At 52.2% G+C, this 17,673-nt stretch overlaps 1 protein-coding gene across 2 annotated transcripts in view; it reads left to right on the plus strand.

Moving 5' to 3' along the window:
* Window positions 1–10,400: 10,400 nt before the first annotated feature.
* Window positions 10,401–17,673, plus strand: part of GMEB2 (glucocorticoid modulatory element binding protein 2) — a 16,776-nt gene continuing 9,503 nt past the window's right edge. Inside the window, exons 1-3 of one of the 2 annotated variants that reach the window (XM_012654579.1) lie at window positions 10,401–10,581; window positions 16,377–16,474; window positions 16,994–17,121. In XM_012654579.1, the coding sequence (XP_012510033.1) occupies window positions 10,451–10,581; window positions 16,377–16,474; window positions 16,994–17,121 (357 nt within the window). In that variant the 5' untranslated portion in view covers window positions 10,401–10,450. Of the gene's footprint in view, window positions 10,582–16,376; window positions 16,475–16,990; window positions 17,122–17,673 lie in introns of both variants that reach the window. The other variant, XM_012654578.1, reaches the window with a different exon arrangement.

Here is a 17,673-nt window from a genome sequence, read left to right on the forward strand (position 1 = left end):
CAGTGCAGAGACCCGTTGGTGGGGACCAGGATCAGTATATAGATCCACTGGTGGGAACCACGTTGAGGCATACCCATTTGTAGGAACTGAATTGGTGTGGACCGGTTGGTAGGAGTTGTATTAATGTGGATCTATCAGTAGGAACCATAGCAAAATGGGCCGGTTGTTAGTAATGATTTGTTACGTATTTGCTTAACTTTATGATGTGTTTAGTTGACTGACTTCTCTGTTGAACCAAAGTTCTCTTTTGCTAACAATTCAAATACAACAGTTTCAATTACATCACCTTATTAAAAGTTGAACCAGATGACTTAAATAAAGCCCAAATATAACAAGATGAGTAGACCACTTGTTCAGAAATTGTTTCTTTAGCTGGGCACAGTGGGGTACATCCTGTAGTCCCAGCTACTGGGGAAGCTGAGGCAGGAGGATCAAGAGTTCGAGGCTACAGTGCTGTACTCACAACTGTGAATAGCCTGGGCAACACATCAAGACCCTGTCTCAAAAAAAAAAAAAATAGAAATTGTTTCTTCGTAGGCAGTGCCCTAAAACTTCTTAGGAAGACATACTGGAATATTGGAGGGTGGAGGAGTTAGTATACACATATGTGCAATCACGACCAGTGATTCTGTGAATTTAGAACACTTATAGAACGACTTTCAAACCTAGGCTTTAGAATGCCCCGTTTTGTGCCTGAACTGGGAAGGGAGGCTGTTCAAATATCTGCTCAGAGCCAGGAGACAGGTTCGTGTGGATTTGGGGCTGCACATGGACACGCCTGGGTGTGAGGCGGAGGCCGCCGTTGCTCCTGGAGGGCTGCTGTGAGGGCAGCGCCGCATCTGTGGCTCATCTCTTGTGATATTTTTCAAGAGAAGCTGGAAATTTGCAGTTTTGGAACTAGTTAAAATTTGTGAAGCACCGTGAGGGTCAAAGCAATTGTGCTTGTGGGCCAGTGGTTGGCGACTCTGCAGTGGTATTTTTATCAAAGGAAAACAATTTTGTCCAGAAGAAATGGAAAGCCATATATTGGAATCTGGTGTCCTGACCGAGTCCTGGGCTCAGGTGGTCCTCCTGCCTCAACCTCCCGGGTAGCTGGGACTGTAGGTGTGCGCCACCATGCCCAGCTTCACGCTAATACTGTGATACTGGTTTTGTATATTTATGCCTAAGAATGCTATCTTAAAAGTATTTTAAGGGCAGGTGTGGTGGCTCAAAGTGCCTATAATCTCAGTGCTTTGGGAGGCTGAGGCAGGAAGATCCCTTGAGGCCAGGAGCTTAAGACCAGCCTGGGTAACATATCAAGACCCTGTCTACAAAAAACAAAAGATTATCTGGGCGTGGTGGTATGGGCCAGCTATTCGGGAGGCTGAGGGAGGAGGACTGCTTGAGCCTAGGAGTTGGAGGCTGCAGTGAGCTGTGATGATGCCACAGCACTCTAGCCTGGGAGACAGAGCAAGACCCTGTCTCTAAAAAAAATTTGTTTTCTCATATCCAATTTGCTTCTAAGTTAATTTGGCGCTCGATTTACACCAGTCTTGGAATCCAAGCCTTGGAATCAGAGCTGGGTTTGGGTTGCGGCTGTGAGCGCGTGCAGGCTTGCCCCTGGCGAAGGGTTTCCCCTAGTGGGTGGCCGGATGCTGGGGAGTGCTTGTTCTGTGTCTAAATATTGTATCAAGCATTTGGAACTATTTTCTGCGAAGTTGCTTTTGTGTGTGTTGTTGTTTTTTTTTTTTGAGACAGAGTCTCACTCTGTTGCCCGGCTAGAGTGCCGTGGCGTCAGCCTAGCTCATAGCAACCTCAAACTCCTGGGCTCAAGCAATCCTACTGCCTCAGCCTCCTGAGTAGCTGGGACTACAGGCATGTGGCACCGTGCCTGGCTAATTTTTTCTATATATTTTTAGTTGTCCAATTAATTTCTTTCTAATTTTAGTAGAGACAGGGGTCTCGCTCTTGCTCAGGCTGGTTTCGAACTCCAGAGCCCAAACGATCTGCCCGCCTCGGCCTCCCAGAGTGCTGGGATTACAGGCGTGAGCCACCACGCCCACCCTTGTGTGTGTTGTTTTGAACATTTAATACAGTTGGCATTGGAGAGGATGGAATTCAGTTTTGTGTGTTTTTTTGCACTACTTAATACTCTCCAAAGTTTTGAGAACTTGGGTGAGGACAGCTGCCTGTGGGGTGGGTCCCTGCCTTTTTGCAGCTTTTGCTTGAAGCCACTTTAACTGCCCTTGGTGTGCTCACCCTCACGGTAAGATAGTTTAGCCCTGAGAAATCAGCATGATGGATGCATCTTTTAAGTGAAATTCTAAAGTGGTCTTTTATTCATGTTCGTTTGAAGCTCTTTGTTCCAAAGCCTAAATCTAGAACACCAAGTCATGGTAGTGAAAAAAATATTTTAGAAATGTGAAGTAAATCTGTCAGTGTAAATGAATTCATTGTTGTAGTTTTTCTGGCTAAATAACATCTGAAGACGGTCTTCAGAGACCCCGGCCCACCGTAGCGGGGAGGGTCTCATATGGATTCAGGCAGCTGCAGGCGTCGCATGTGAGCTCCCTGCACCCGCTGAGGCACCTGTCAGGTGGCTGCCAGGTTTAAACTGGAGTCATAGTAAAAGGTTCCTTATATTTGAGAATGTTCTGAATTTTTAAAATATTTTCTCCTGATTTTTAAAAATGCTGTTTCCTTCCATCACTCATTTTCTATACCCTTCTAAAGCAGGGAAGGGGGAATATTTTCTTTCCCTAGCATCTAATCCTTAATTCTTGTGTTTGGATATATTCTACTTACAGTCCTAGAGTGCTCTCGAAGTACAGTTAATGTGTCTTTCCTAGCTGAATGTTCTCTTGGCTCTGACGGCTCCCTCTCACCCCTCACCCCAGCCCCGAAGGCAGGAGCTCACCCGCCATCCCGCGGGTCAGACGGTACCACTGCTCTCCCAGGGCCAGCCTGGCCTCAATGACACCGGTCCTTTCCGCAGCTGGCCCCAACTCCACACGGCGGCTTCTTGCTGCTGCTTCTGTGAGAATGTGCGTGTCCTTGAGCGTGTTCACCACCGTTGCCCTGTTGACATCACTGACGTTTCTTGGATCCTTGGGTCTCTGGGCCAGGGGTTGCTGCAGCCTGGCTGTTGTTGCGGCCGGTGGGCCTGGAAGGCCTGGAAGGCAAAGCTCTTTCTTTCGCCCTTGGAGTTGTCTGGAGACCATCCTCAGTGGGGAAGCAGTGGAGCTCTGGCCCTGCTCTGTGCCAAGACAAGGGCACACGTGTGAGACGGAGATTCAGAGAAGCTCCCGCGCTAGGTGAGCAGGTGCAGCGTGAGTTAGCAGAAGCCGGAGCTCCCGAGGGCGTGTGTTGCGATTGGCTGTTCAGTGTGGGCTGGTTAGTTCTGGCCTCGAAGGCTTCCTGGCTGAGGCCTGTCTGGGTGTCTTCTCCCTAGCTGAGGGCAGTTCATCCGGTGCACAGGGCAGCCACTGTGAGCCAGCTCCGGGTGGGCTGGCTCCTGTCCTTGCACACCCTTATGGTTTGGTGTAGTCCTAGGGGCAGGTGATAAAAAAGTAGTTCTGAAAATTTTTCTTGTCTTTTTCTTTTTTTTTTTCTTTTTTTAGAGACGGGGTCTTGGTTTGTCACCCAGGCTGGAGTGCAGTGGGGTCATCATAGCTTACTGCAACCTCAGACTCCTGGGCTCAAGCGATCCTTCTATCTCAGCCTCCCGAGTAGCTGGGACTACAGGGGCACATCACCACACCTGGCTCTCTTTTCTATGTTTTTATAGAGATGGGGCCTCACTGTGTTGCCCAGGTTGGTCTTGAACTCCTGGGCTCAAGGGATCCTCTTGCCTCAGCCTCCCTAAATGCTGGGATTACAGGCGTGAATCACTGTGCCTGACCCATTTTAACCTTTTTTTATTCTTTTTTGAGACAGGGTCTCACTCCATTGCCTGGGCTAGAGTGCCGTGGTGTGATCATAGCCGCAGCCTCACTCACACTCCTGGGCTCGTGGATCCTGCTGCCTTGGCCACACCACCACACCTGGCTAATTTTTGTTTTTGGTAGAGATGGGTTTTGCTCTTGCTCAGGCTGGTCCTGAACTCCTGGCCTCAAGTAATCCTCCTGCCTCAGCCTCCCAGAGTGCTAGAATTACAGGTGTGAGCCACCATGCCCGGCCCATTTTAACCATTTTTAAGTGTACAATTCAGTAGTATTATATATATTCACAGTGTTGTACAACTATTACTGCTATCCATTTCCAGAACGTTCTCATTAGCCCAAACAGAAATTCTACACCCATTACAGAATGAGTCCCCATTCTGCCTCCTCCAGCTCCCGGTAACCGCTACTCTGCTGTCACTGTGAATTTGACTGTTCTAGGTAATTCACGTAAGTGGAGTCATACAGTGTCTGTCCTCTTGTGTCTGGCTTCTCTCACTTAGCATGTTTTCAGTGTTCATCCGTGTTGCAGCAGGTGTCAGGATTTCATTCCTTTTTAAGGCTGAATAATACTCTGTTGCATACGTGTACTGTGTTCTGCTCACCCATCTGCTGATGGGCACGTGGGTGTTTCCGCTTTGGCTCTTGTGGACGGTGCTGCTACCGACATTGGTGTACCAGCGTCTGTTTTAGTCCCTGCTTTCAGTTATCTGGGTCTGTACCTAGAAGTAGGATTGCTCGATCGGGTAGCAGTTCTAAGTTTAACTTTCTGAGGAACTGCCGTGCTGTTTTCCACAGTGGCTGCATCATTTTACTTCTCTGCTAACAGCGTATATGGCTTCCACTTTCTTTACATCCTCAACACAACTTGTTATTTTCACATCCCAGCGGGTGTGAGATGGTATCTCACTGTGGTTATAATTTGCATCTCCCTACGGGCTAGTGATGCGGAACATCTTTTCATGTTTCTATTGGCCAGCTGTGTAAATTCTTTTCAGAAATGTCTATTCTCAGTCCTTTGCCTGTGTTTTAAGTTGGGTTGTTTTGTTGTGGTTTTAGGAATTCATGATACCTTTGGAATTAACCCCTCACCAGATACGTGATTTGTAAATATTTCCTCCCATTCTCTGGGTGTTTTCACTCTCTTGATAGTCTTTTTTTTTTTTTTTTTGAGACAGAGTCTTGCTTTGTTGCCCGGGCTAGAGTGAGTGCTGTGGCATCAGCCTAGCTCACAGCAATCTCAAACTCTTAGTAGTCTTTTGATGCATAAAAGTTTTAAATTTTGATGAAGTCCAAATTATCTGATTTTTCTTTTGTTGCCTATGTTTCTGGTGTCATCCAAGAAATAATGGCCAAATCCAATGTCACGAAGATTTCCCCTCTGTTTTCTTTTAAGCATTTTATAGTTTTAGCTATTAAGTTTCTGTCTTTGATACATTTTGAGTTAATTTTTGTGTGTGATGTAAGACAATAACTCAGCTTTGTTTTCCTGCATGTGGATGTCCAGTTTGTCCAGCACCGTTTTTTTTTCCTTTGAGACAGAGTCTCGCTCTGTGGCCCAGTCTGGAGTGCAGCGGTGTCATCACAGCTCACTGCAGCCTCCAACTCCTGGGCTCCAGCGATCCTCCTGCCTCAGCCTCCCCAGCAGCTGTTACTACAGGGATGTGCTACCATGCCCAGCAAATTTTTCTTTTTTCGTAGAAACAGAGTCTCACTCGTGCTCAAGCTGATCTTGAACTCTTGGCTTCAAGGGATCCTCCAGCCTCGGCCACCCAAAGTGCTGGGATTACAGATGTGAGCCACCGTGCCTGGCCCAGCCCTGTATTTTGAAAAGACTGTCCTTCCCCTGTCAAATGGTCATGGCACACTTGTTGAAAATCAGTTGACCATGTATGCCAGGGTGCGATAGCTTTTTTTTTCTGGCCAGTTTGATTTTTTTAAAAGATTTACAAACAGTAAAATAAACTTTTAGTGTACAGCTCCGTGAATTTTAACACGGAGGTTCATGTGACTGCTCCACAATCAGAATGGAGAACAGTCTGTCTGTCCAGAAATGTCCCTGTGCTTCTTTTGTAGTCACGTCCTCCTCCCCCACCCTGACATCCACGGAGTGTTCTCCATCTCGCAGTTTTGTCTTTCTGCAGATAGCACGTGATGAACTCCCTCGGGACATAACCTTTGGGACTGGCTGTTCTCCCTCAGCATAACCCTCTGCAAACTCATCCAGGTGTCAGTGGTTTACTGCTTCATGTGGAGTAGTAATGCAGTGTACGTGTGTACCACGGCTTGTCTATCTGTCCTCCTATTGAAGGACTTCGGATTCTTTGCAATTTTTGACAGTAGTGAATAAAGCCACCATAAAAATTTATGTACAAGCTTTCAAGTAGACATCGTTTTTTTTGTTTTTTGGTTTTTTTTGACACAGAGTCTCACTCTATTGCCTGGGCTAAAGTGCCGTGGCGTCAGCCTAGCTCACAGCAACCTCAAACTCCTGGGCTCAAGCGATCCTCCTGCCTCAGCCTCCTGAGCAGCTGGGACTACAGACATGTGCCACCATGCCCGGCTAATTTTTTCTATATATTTTTAGCTATCCAGCTAATTTCTTTCTATTTTTAGTAGAGACGGGGTCTCGCTCTTGCTCAGGCTGGTCTCGAACTCCTGAGCTCAAATGATCTGCCTGCCTCGGCCTCCTAGAGTGCTGGGATTATAGGTGTGAGCCACCGCGCCTGGCCTAGACATCGGTTTTTATTTCTCCAGGGTGGATGTTTAGGAGTGGGATTGCGGGGTCCCGTGGAGAGAGTATGTTTAACTTCATAAGAAACCGTCAAGCTTTCCAGAACGGTTGTGCCATTTTCCGTCCTGAGCCGGGTGGGGGGGGGATGGGAATCCCCCGCTTCACGCCCTCATCATGCTGGGCAGCATCAGCTCCTTGCTGCGGCTTTTTCGCGCTGTTCAGATGGGTGCGCGTGAGCACGTCGACAGGGCTGGACGGCGTTTCCCGCTGGGTTAGTGGTGTTGAGCATCCTTTTATGTGCGTATTTCCCAGCCACATGTCGTCTTTGGTGAAGTGTCTGTTCAAGTCTTTTGTCCATTTTTAAAACTGGGTGGTTTGTCTTCTTACTGTTACTCTTTGCGTGTTGTGGACGCAGGTTCTCTGTGGGATGTGTGATTGCAAATGTTTTCTTCCAGTCTGTAGCTTGTATTTTCATTCTCCATTGTACTCTTTGTTGGTCCATTGTAATACACACACTTAATGTTTAAAAATCAACAGACTTTATTTTTTAGACAAGTTGTAGGTCCCCAGGAAAACTGAGCTGAAAGTGCCCCGAGTTCCACGCGCTCTCCCTGTGCCTCCCTCACCCCTCCACCTTCCCGCACGGTGGCCATTTTCACGGTCCACGACCTGCACTGACACCTGTCACTGCAAAGCCTCCCTGACCTCGGCTCCCTGCTGGTGTGTTACGTTCTGTGGGTTTGGAAAGTGCATAATGACACGTGTCCACTGTCGTGTCTTCACCTTGGACCGCTTCACTGCCCTGAAGATGCCCTGATGCCTGTTCCTCCCTCCCTCACCCTAAGCCTGGCAGCCGCTGATGCTCTGCCGTCTCTGGGGTTGTGCCTTTTCCGGAGGGTCGTGGAGCGGATCACACAGCAGCCTTTTCAGGTCGGCTCCTTTCTCCGAGTGGGCCGCACTTGACGTCCTTGCGCGTCTCTTGTGGCAGGATCGCTCGTTTCTTCTTGCCTCTGAATGCTGTTCCATGGTCTGGAACATAAACGGACAGTGTGTTTTTGTTTATCCGTTGCCTCTTGAGGGACTCCGCTTTTCCCAGCCTCCTTAGAACGACGTCCCACGACTCCCCGTGAAACGTGGAAGCAGCGGCACCGCGTAGACCCTGCTTTCTGGCTTGTGGCTGCCACGTGTCTGCACGCATGCACCAAAACCCCCCAGACGGTGCTGTGACGCACACGTGAGGAACACGAGAGTGGTCGTCACATTTACCGTTCTGGTTGCTGTTCTTTTATTCCTGAAGTTCCAGGTTTCCCTCTGGTGTAATTTCCTTCTGTCTGAAGAACTTCAATTCACATTTCTTTTCAAGCAGGTCTGTTTGTGACCGATTCTCTTAATTTTCCTTCATCTGAAAATGTCCTTATTTTGCTTTCATTTCTTTTTTCTTCCCCCCTTCAGACCTGATATTTTGCTTTCATTTCTAAAGGATCTTTTCACTGGTGGTAGAATCCTAGATTCACAGTCATTTTGCTTTCAGCACATTAAAGATGTTTCCTTGCCTTCTGGCTTCTGTGAGAATTCCACCGTCATTTGAGTTGTTTCCTTATGGGCAACGCATACTTCTTTATCTGACTGTTTTGAGAATTTTTTTTACTTTGTTTTTGGTTTTGAGCAATTTGATTATGATTTGGGCATGGGTTTCTTTGAGCTTATCCTGTTTGAGGTTTGCCAGGCCTCTTGAATGTGTATTTATGTCTTTCACTGAATTTGGGAAGTATTCAGCTAGTATTTCTTTTCTTTTTTTTTTAGCCTGTCAAATTTAGTGGGGGGTGGGGGGGGCAGTTGTATGCCAACTTCAGTGACGCTAATGTTAATAAGTTCTGATAACCCACTGCCATTGGACCAGCCCAGCTATTATTTTATTTCTTCTTTTTTTTTTTTTGAGACAGAGTCTTGGCTCTGTTGCCCATGCTAGAGTGCCGTGGCGTCATCACAGCTCACTGCAGCCTCAGACTCCTGGGCTCAGGCGATCCTCCTGCCTCAGCCTCCCGAGTAGCTGGGACTGCAGGCGCACACCACCACGCCCGGCTAATTTTTTCTATTTTCAGCAGACACGGGGTCTCGCTTTTGCGGTCTCGCTCTTGTGCAGGCTGGTCTTGAACTCCTCAGCTCAAGCGATCCTCCCACCTCGGCCTCCCAGTTTGCTGGGATTACAGGCGTGAGCCACCACACCACTCCCAGCTAATTTTTCTATTTTTAGTAGAGACAGGATCTTGCCGTTGCCCAGGCTGCTCTCGAGCTCCTGAGCTCAAGCGATCCTCCTGCCTCGGCCTCCCAGAGTGCTGGGATTACAGGCGTGAGCCACCGCGCCCGGCCTATTTCTTCAAATATGTTTTCAGCTTAAAACTTTTTTTATCTCTCCTTCTGCAGCTCCAGTGCACAAACACCCAGCTTTCGAGCCTGGCGCACATTCCCTGAAGTTCTGTCCGTTTGGTGTCCCAGTCTTGCTTCTGCTGAGACTGGGTGATTCTGTTGCTATTTGTGTTCACTGGCTTCCCCTCTGTCATCTCTGTTCTGCTGTGGAGCCCATCCGTTAATTTTTTATTTTAGTTCTTATATTTTTTAACTCAAATTTCCATTTGGTTGTAACTTCTGTTTCTCTACCAAGACTTTCTTTCCCTTTGGTTCAGGAAGGTTTGGCTTTACTCTTGGGAGCTGGGATGGCAGCCACTGTAAAGGGCATCTTGGAGCGGGCATCTCTGGGTGACTGTTTGCTCGGAGAATTAATCAGACGTCCTGGCTGTCTGTGTGCCACGTCACGTTGGGTTCTGTTCTGGATGACTTTGAATATGATGTTACGAGACTCTGGGTCTTGTTTCGAGTCTAACAGAGAATGTAGTTTTTGTGACAGTAGGAAATCTGCCTGTTACGTTCGGGGCAAGTTGTGAGCCCTCTCCTGTGGCCGCGGTCACGGCCAGTTGGGCATCAGTGCCTTGCAGACCTGTCCCTTAGGCACCGTTCGGGGCCAGTGTGAGACCTGGGCGATGGTCTACCCTTAGGGCAGTTCTCTTTGGTTTGCCATTTAGGGCCAGGTCCGCACGTGGACCGTCTTGGGACGACCAAGGTGTCACACACAGCTGCGTGCGGCGTCCGCACCCTCCTCTCGCCACTCCCCACTCTCGGGCTCCAGGCCCCTTCCAGGCCCCTTCTGTCCGTGGCACTCGGGATGGAGCCTACCGGGGTTGAGTGTAGAGGATGGGGAGCAAGAACAAGGGGGACCCCTGTGCTCTTGGGGCCACTGTTCCTCCAGTCAGGAGGAAGGCCCCGTCTCCCCAAGCGTTAGGTGCCTGCTGGGCCGCTGCCACATCACGGGTTCAGCAGGGCTTACGCGCACCTGCGGGCAGAGCCGGCGGAGATGACGCGATGATAGAAAGAGCCAGGGCATTTTGCTCTCTCTGCTTTCTGTGTGTTTCCTTTCCCTTTCCCCAGACCAGAGAGAAGACTTCTCTGGGAGTGCTTTCTGCCCGCAGGCCCACCCAGAGCAAGCGGCTCCGCGTCCATCCAGTGGCAAGGACGGGAGGGTTGTGCTTACGCCACCCAAGAACCAGAGCCCCGGAGTCGCCCTTCTGTGGCTGCGATTTCCTGCCGGAAAGGAGCTGGCTGGGGCTTACCGATGGGTCTTGGGAGACGAAGCTCCGTTTGAGGCTGTCCTGTAATGCTGTGCCCCGCCTTGTCCCGTCCAGGACTCAGGCCCTGGGGAGTGACGCTGCTGGTCCCAGGCGGCCTCCCCAGCTGCGCCATGGCCACCCCAGACGTGAGCGTGCACATGGAGGAGGTGGTGGTCGTGACAACCCCGGATACCGCGGTTGATGGCAGTGGCGTGGAGGGGGTGAAGACGGTGCTGGTGACGACCAACTTGGCTCCTCACGGGTAAGGACTGGGCCTCGGTGCCGCTGGGGCCGAGTGGGGTGGGACGGGCTCACCCAGGCGTGGCTGGCGTGAACCCGTGTCTGGGTGAGCCAAGGGTTTCCTTCACTTCTGAGACGGGACGCAGAGTCTCTGTGAGCGCAGAGCGTGAAGGGCACAGGAATGGCGCCCCGGCCGGGAAGCTCCAGTGCAGACTTTGGTAGGACGCCTTGTCGTCGTCTCCTGCGTCAGCGTGGCTGCGTGGTTTTGTTTCCCAGAGCACGTGGTAATTTCTCTTTTGATGAGTTGGAGCAGCAGGGATGGTCGGGAACCGTTTTTTCGGAAATAAAGCTGAAGGGCCAGTGATTCTCTTGACCTTGCTCATGACACTGTGAGTTTCTTCCTCAGCTCTCGTACCAACTGTCCACGTCGAACGCTAGTTGGCGAAAGGCTCACCTTTGCGCAAACTGCCGGCGTCCTTTTGCTGGCCCGTTGGCGGGACTGCTGGGAGGTGGCCACAAGGCTCCTGCTGCGAATGGCATCCCCCGCCCTGCACAAGGGGCTGCCTGAGCCCTCACTCTGCCCCCTTTGAGGGGCTCGCCCCTTGGGCCGGGACGGTCTTCCCGACTCCCAGACTTGGCCGTGTCTTAGGTGTGGCATCTTCACGCTAACCTCAGCCTATCACTGATGGGAAGTGTCTGACTTTCTCCCTGTCTGGAGCGGGCATTGGCAGCCTCGGCTGGGACATGTCACCTCTGTCAGCCAGGTCTCATCCGCCTGCTGGTGGCCTGCACGTCCTTACCTGACAGTCTCAGAACTCCGTAGAAAAATGTGCCATTTGCACGTGTCCTGTGGACTGAGGCCAGTCCCGTGACCGAGCGCAGCGTCAGGGGTGGAACTGAGACTCTGCCCCTTGGCAGGAAGTTACAGACTATCGTGGCCATTTCTGTGTTGGCGGCAGCCTGTCCTCTGGCCTGGTCAGTCCGCCTCTGACCTTTTCCTGGACCTCGTGCGTCTCGCCCGTGAGTGGCACTGGCCCAAGGCCTGCCCTCACACGGCCTCAGGTCTGGCTGGGCTGAGGCTTCTTGGAGGCGACAATTGCTGATGTAGAGACCAAGAACTAGAGCCGCGGCCCTCCCGGGCACCCACGATGCGGTGACAGCAAGATGGGCAGGCAGCGGGCGGGGGTCCTGCTCAGAAGCTGCCACGCCCAGCCTTTGAGGGGCCTGCAGATTCCCAGGGCCCCTCGGCTGGACGTGGCCTCAGAGCTTTCCCAGGCTTGAAGGTCCCACAGCCACACGCCTCGCTCTTTGCCCTGAACCCCTGCCTCCTGTGAGGGTGCTGCCGCCTGGGAACTGGAGATGTGACATGATCCGATCCCCTTCAGTCCCTGGAGGTTTTTGTTCGAGAGAACAATTATCCGCCTTCAAAGAAGCCAGTTGGCACTTTTTGCCTTCTGCTCGAAATTTCCCTGACGAGAGCCACAAATTCACCGGGAGTGTTTCCTCCCTTGTCACCCCCGTGGTGTGGGGTCCTGCCGGTCGCTCCTGTGCCCCCCAGCACAGGAGTCTCTGCCTATAGCCCCAACCTGGCCTCTGCCCTTCCAGCCAAGGGCAACGCCATGGGGGTGAGAGGGCGCCCGCTTCTGGCTCCACTCCTGTGGTAGTCTGTTTGCTGCGTAACAAACCACCACAAAACTTGGTGGCTTAAAGTGACACGTGTTTGTTCTTTAAGATGTTCTGGCCCAGGCCAGTGCTGCTGGGCCTAGTGGGTGGTCTGGGGTGGCTGGAGGCTCTTTGCGTGTGGCCCTCACCCGCCAGGACGCACCTGGGTGTGTTCGGCCAGCATGGGAGCCGCAGGGCCCCAAGGCCTGGCTGCAGCCTGTGGTCAAAGCGGGTCAAAGGTGCTCACTTCGGCAGCACATAGACTAAAATTGGAACCATACAGAGAAGATTAGCATGGCCCCTGCGCAAGGATGACATGCAAATTTGTGAAGCGTTAAAATTAAAAAATAAAAAAAATAAAACAAAAACAAAGCGGATCAAAGGATCGGCTCGAGGTCACGTCGGGGAGAGGCAACGGCCCCATCTCGATGGGGAGCCGTGGAGGTCAGGGTCTTCCAGGTGGCAGTCGCACTGGCAGGTGCTGAGGTGCCATCCCACTGGAAGGAAAGGAGAGGCCACCTGTGCTTTCCCCTTTGGGGCAGAGGCCCCCAGCCACAGAGGCCGGTCGCCTTGGGGCCCTAAGACCCTCCTCTTTTTCTGTGGGGAATCTGTCAATCTTCTAGTCGGAAGTTGAGATTTAGTCTTGCTACATGTTTTCTTAAAATGCGAGGGAGTGTAAGCTGGTTAAGTACTTGGTGGGCGCAGATTTCTTTCCTGGTTGGTTATCTGGGGAGAACTTGGGAGCCCTCCACTCTTCGCAAGCCTGGGAGCTGCCTCGCGCCCACCGACGCACCATGGCAATGGGCCACGTGCTGGGAGGGAGGAGGCAGGATTTTGCGGTGGCCACAGCTGCACGGACGTTTGCTTTAAGCAATGTAGACGTTTCTCAAGTGAAGTTTGAAGTGCGGATGCTTCAGGGTCTGCCGGGCTGTGGGGGGCTCATGGCGTCGTCCTGCAGGGGGTCACTCCTGCCTCAGCACAGTGGGTGCGTCGGCGCAGCCGCGGGTGGGCTCTGCAGTGTGGCTGGCGTGAATCGTGGGGTGGGACTCGGTGCCCCCGTCGACACAGCCTTTGGGTGGCCTGGGGCCCTTCTCCATGGGGTGTCCCTGCCCCTCACTTGCAGGTGGCCTGGGGTGGGGTTTGCCTGGTGACCCTGGTGCTGCTTGTCAGAGCTCCCTGGCCCCCGGAGCTGGTCTTGGCCGTCTGCTCTGCCATTCTCCTCTCCACCTCCCAGCGCGGGCCTGGAGGGCAGCTTCCTCCTGAGTTCATGCACCCCCTTTGGAGTTCTGATGTTCCCACTTAATATTATTCTCCACATAATATGCTCCAAAGACCAGATTCCAAGTGTGTGTTTTTAATCAACCGCCGATTTAAGAGAACTGGAGAGCGGTGAGTTCACTGGACAGTGTGCTCTAGAGGAGAGATCTTGGACGAGCAGACGGCCCGCCACCTCCTGCAGCCATGCAGGGCCGTGCACAGCTCTGACCGTGGGGGGCCGGGCAGGCAGGGCCTCAGACGCAGCACCGGTGCCACGAGGGGCCCACCGTGGGAGGTGTGGCTTAGCCTGACCCCGAGGTGGGTCCAGGGCCACCTGCAGAGCTTCACGCTGCCTGCCCCACGACCACCTCCTCCCACTCCTCCATCCTGGGAGCCTGCTCCCTCGCACCCTCCTCATCCTGCACTCCCGGCTCCCCAGCGCCACCGTGCTCCTGCAGCGTCAAGCTGTGCTCGGCACTGTGGCCCAGCCCGCCATTCCCGCAGCCTCTCGTGGGCCCCTCCCGGGCCTCGCTGTGTCTGCTGCTGCCTGGACGTTGGTGCCACGGCAGCGCTCACACCACGGCTGCCTTTTCCCAGGGATTCCAGCCCGGTCAGGGCTTCAGCCTAGGAGAACTTTGACAGACACCTCCTGAACGGGCAGTAAACTGGGGAGCACGCATGGCATGGCACTGCCCAGCCTCAGGGAGGACAGAGCTGCAGCTCTGGACACACAGACTTGTGAGCAACAGACACCAGAGTGCAGGCACCATGCCCTGGGATGTTGTCTATGCCAAGTTCCAAAGCAGCAGACCCAGCTGGGCAGAGAGCTGCCCTGGGGGCAGTAACCAAGTGTTGGCCTGCCCGACAGAGGCCCTGAGCGCCCCCTGGGGCTGGAGTGCTGCTGGGCGCCCTGCACTGCTCTGCTCACCCTCTCCCAGGCCAGCAGGCTTGGCCTCGCCCCCCCGCCAGAGCTAGTAGGTGCCTCCCCTGCCTGGGTCACTCTCCCCTTAGCTGCGTCCTCTCAGCTGCTTTCTCAGCCCATTTCCTGCCCCTAAACTCTGCCTTCCACTCCATCGCCAGAATGTTCTTTTTAAAAATACCAATCCGACTGTATCAATCCCCTGTTTAAGATCCAAGGGCTCTGCCTTAGGATCTTGGGCCTTAGGAGCATCCTGCCCCTGGGGGAAGCCCTAGAGGTCCCGCAGGGCCCGGCTCTGAGCCCTGTGCTCGCTGCCCCTCTGCCCAGCTGCTCCTGGTCAGCCCTTCCAGGCTCAGCTCGAGAAGCTCCCCCGGAACAGGCATTGCCCCGTCCTGAGCTGCCCGGCTGGCCTGCGTCCTCGCTGCTGCAGGTCCTGGGTGAGCCATGGGCAGTCAGGGCTCCGCACCCTGTGCCCCAGTCCCGAAGCGTCGGCACCCACCAGGCCTCTGCTTGTGAGCACCTGTGCTGCTGTGGCTGGGAGCCCTGAGTGGGGTACGTGGAAGGCCCGAGGGCCGATCCTGAGAGCACATGTGGTTTTAGGTAAACTTCTTGCAGTACAGAAGTGCACACATGGTATACTCAGCTGTCATGGGGGGCACACCTGGGAGCCCACCCAGGCCCTCCCAGCCATTACGGGTTCCAGAAGCCAGAGACAGGTCTCCCGTTGTAGGCAGTTCTGCAGGGACGGTCTGTGCACACACGTCACTGTGCGTGTGTGGGAGTACTTTGTGTGTGGGGTTAATTCCAAGAAGTGAAGATGCTGGGGCCGAAGGCACCTGCTGTCCAGGCTGTGGTCAAGTCACCCTCCTGGGTGTTCCCGACACCGCTGGGGCACCTGCTTGCCGCACTGCACCCTGACGTCCAACTTTCTCCCATACTCGTGTGGAGGATGTTTCCGTCTTGGGGGCCATCTGGGGAAATCATATCCAATTGTAGTTTTTATATCTGCATTTCTTATGAGTCACGCGGTGTCTTTCCATAGGTTTCTCCAAGGCCTCTGGGCATGGCCCGCGTTGGACGGTGGTGGGGGGTAGCTGTCTGTCTTCTTACCTTGTTAACATTCTCCCCCACAGTTCTCTTTTCTTAAAAAATTGTTTATGATTTTTTCCCCCTACACTGAAAGTTTTTATTTTTTTAAGGCAAAGTTATCTTTTCTTATTGCTGGGCTTTGTATTGTATAAGAAAACCCTTTACTACTACTTTGAAACTAGTAAAAATAATCCTCTTTTTTCTTTCTAATGCTTTTCTTTTTCAGAGACAGAGTCTGGCTCTGTCACCCAGGCTGGAGCACAGTGGCACGATCACAGCTCGCTGCAGCCTCCTGGGCTCAAGTGATCCTCCCACCTCGGCCTCCCAAGTAGCTGGGACTATAGGTTCACGCCACCACTTTAAATACTTTATTTGTATTTAAATACAAATGTAAATGCTCTCCTTTAAATACTTTTATTTCTTCATCTTTTACCTTTATATTTTGATTTGTCAATAATTTATTTTGGTATAAGGTGCGATTGGGCTGTGGTGATTTTTTTCCTTTCTAAAATTTTATATTTTCTGATAGTTTCTATAACCGCGTAAGGGAAATAAAAAGCTTCATTAAAGACAGAAACGAAAGTGTGGAACTCCTGCGTAAGCGGTCATTGCTTCCCCAGATCTGTTGTGCGGGCTTCGTGTGCCGGGTGCTGCTCTGGGCACCGGCGATGGGGCGTGAATGCAGCTGGGAGCGAGCGGCACAGCGCAGAGCCGTCCGCGCTCGGTCCCCTGACTTCTCAGCCTCCGCCATGTCTGCAAAAATTAGGAAAGTGTAACAGACGACCCACAACGAGCGGCGTCCTTAGCAAAAGTGCGCAGAGGGCACCGTTTGCTGCAGGTGTCGTGCCCAGGGACCCTGATGTTCTCTCTCTTTCTTCCACCGTCCGCAGGGGCGACCTGGCCGAAGACAGCATGGAGACGGAAAACGCAGCCGCCGCCGCGGCCGCCGCCTTCACAGCCTCCTCACAGCTCAAGGAAGCCGTGTTAGGTAGGCCCGTCCCGCGTCACAGGGCACCCCTGCCACCGCCTGTGGCCGGGCAAGAGCAGAGGGGTCAGCCCCAGATTTCGCAGCTCTCTCCCCTCTGGGATTTTGTTTCCTTCTCTCTGTTTCTGTCCCTGTTGTCTTTCGTATACTGTCTGTCATAGCTCTCGGTGAGTGGTAGCAAAAATTCTTTATGACACTTTTGTTGTTCTTCTATTGCCTAAGATTAAAGGCCCTAGAATCTTTAAAACTTTACATTTCCCTACAGTTGTTTCAAGTAAATCTGATGTTATTTCAAGTGACGCTTCAGTTGAACCCCAGTTTAATGGAATTATGTTAATGTTTGTAGTGAGATCTGTTCGGGCTGCTGAGAACGCCCTCCCGCCGTGGTTCTCTCTCGGGCCTTCCTGGGGTTTCGTGTTTGTTCCCAGAGCGGCAGCTATGTCTGCGTCTGCAGGAGGCGCGTGGAGAGGTTGTGACTGACTTTCTGCCTTTGCCGTTTCCTCTCCACGTGCCTGTGAGAAGTGAAGATGGCTGAAGAGGGGGAGAACCTGGAGGCTGAGATCGTGTACCCCATCACCTGCGGGGACAGCAGAGCCAACCTCATCTGGAGAAAGTTTGTGTGTCCTGGTATCAACGTGAAGTGCGTGCAGGTAAGGGGATTCTTTTTGGAAGAATTCGCCTTTATCTCAGGTTTCAAGTAATCTCCAAGGAAGGTAACAGCTCACAGTAAAACAAAAAATGCTGGACACACAGGAAAACCAAGTCCCCAGGTGAGAACATGCAGAAGCAGCAGACAGCAGAGTCGGCCACAGAAACAGCTCAGGTGTTGGCGTTTTAAGACACGGGGTATAAAATAATTACATATACTTTATGTCAAGAAATAAGAACATGAGTAAAAACACAGTAGATTTTACAAAAACAAACTGGAAAAATAGGATTAAAATTAAACATTTAGGCCGGGTGCGGTGGCTCATGCCTGTAATCCTAGCACTTGGAGGCTGAGGTGGGAGGATCGCTTGAGCTCAGGAGTTCAAAACCTGCCTGGGCAATATAGTGAGACCCTGTCTCTACTAAAAATAGAAAAATTAGCCGGGTGTAGTGGTGCATGCCTGTAGTCCTAGCTACCTGGGAGGCTGAGGCAGGAGGATCGCTTGAGCCCAGGAGTTTGAGGTTGCTGTGAGCTAGGCTGATGCCACGGCACT

The sequence above is a fragment of the Propithecus coquereli genome, unplaced genomic scaffold (assembly GCF_000956105.1).
Source record: "Propithecus coquereli isolate 6110/MARCELLA unplaced genomic scaffold, Pcoq_1.0 Scaffold442, whole genome shotgun sequence".
In the NCBI taxonomy this organism is placed as follows: domain Eukaryota; kingdom Metazoa; phylum Chordata; class Mammalia; order Primates; family Indriidae; genus Propithecus; species Propithecus coquereli.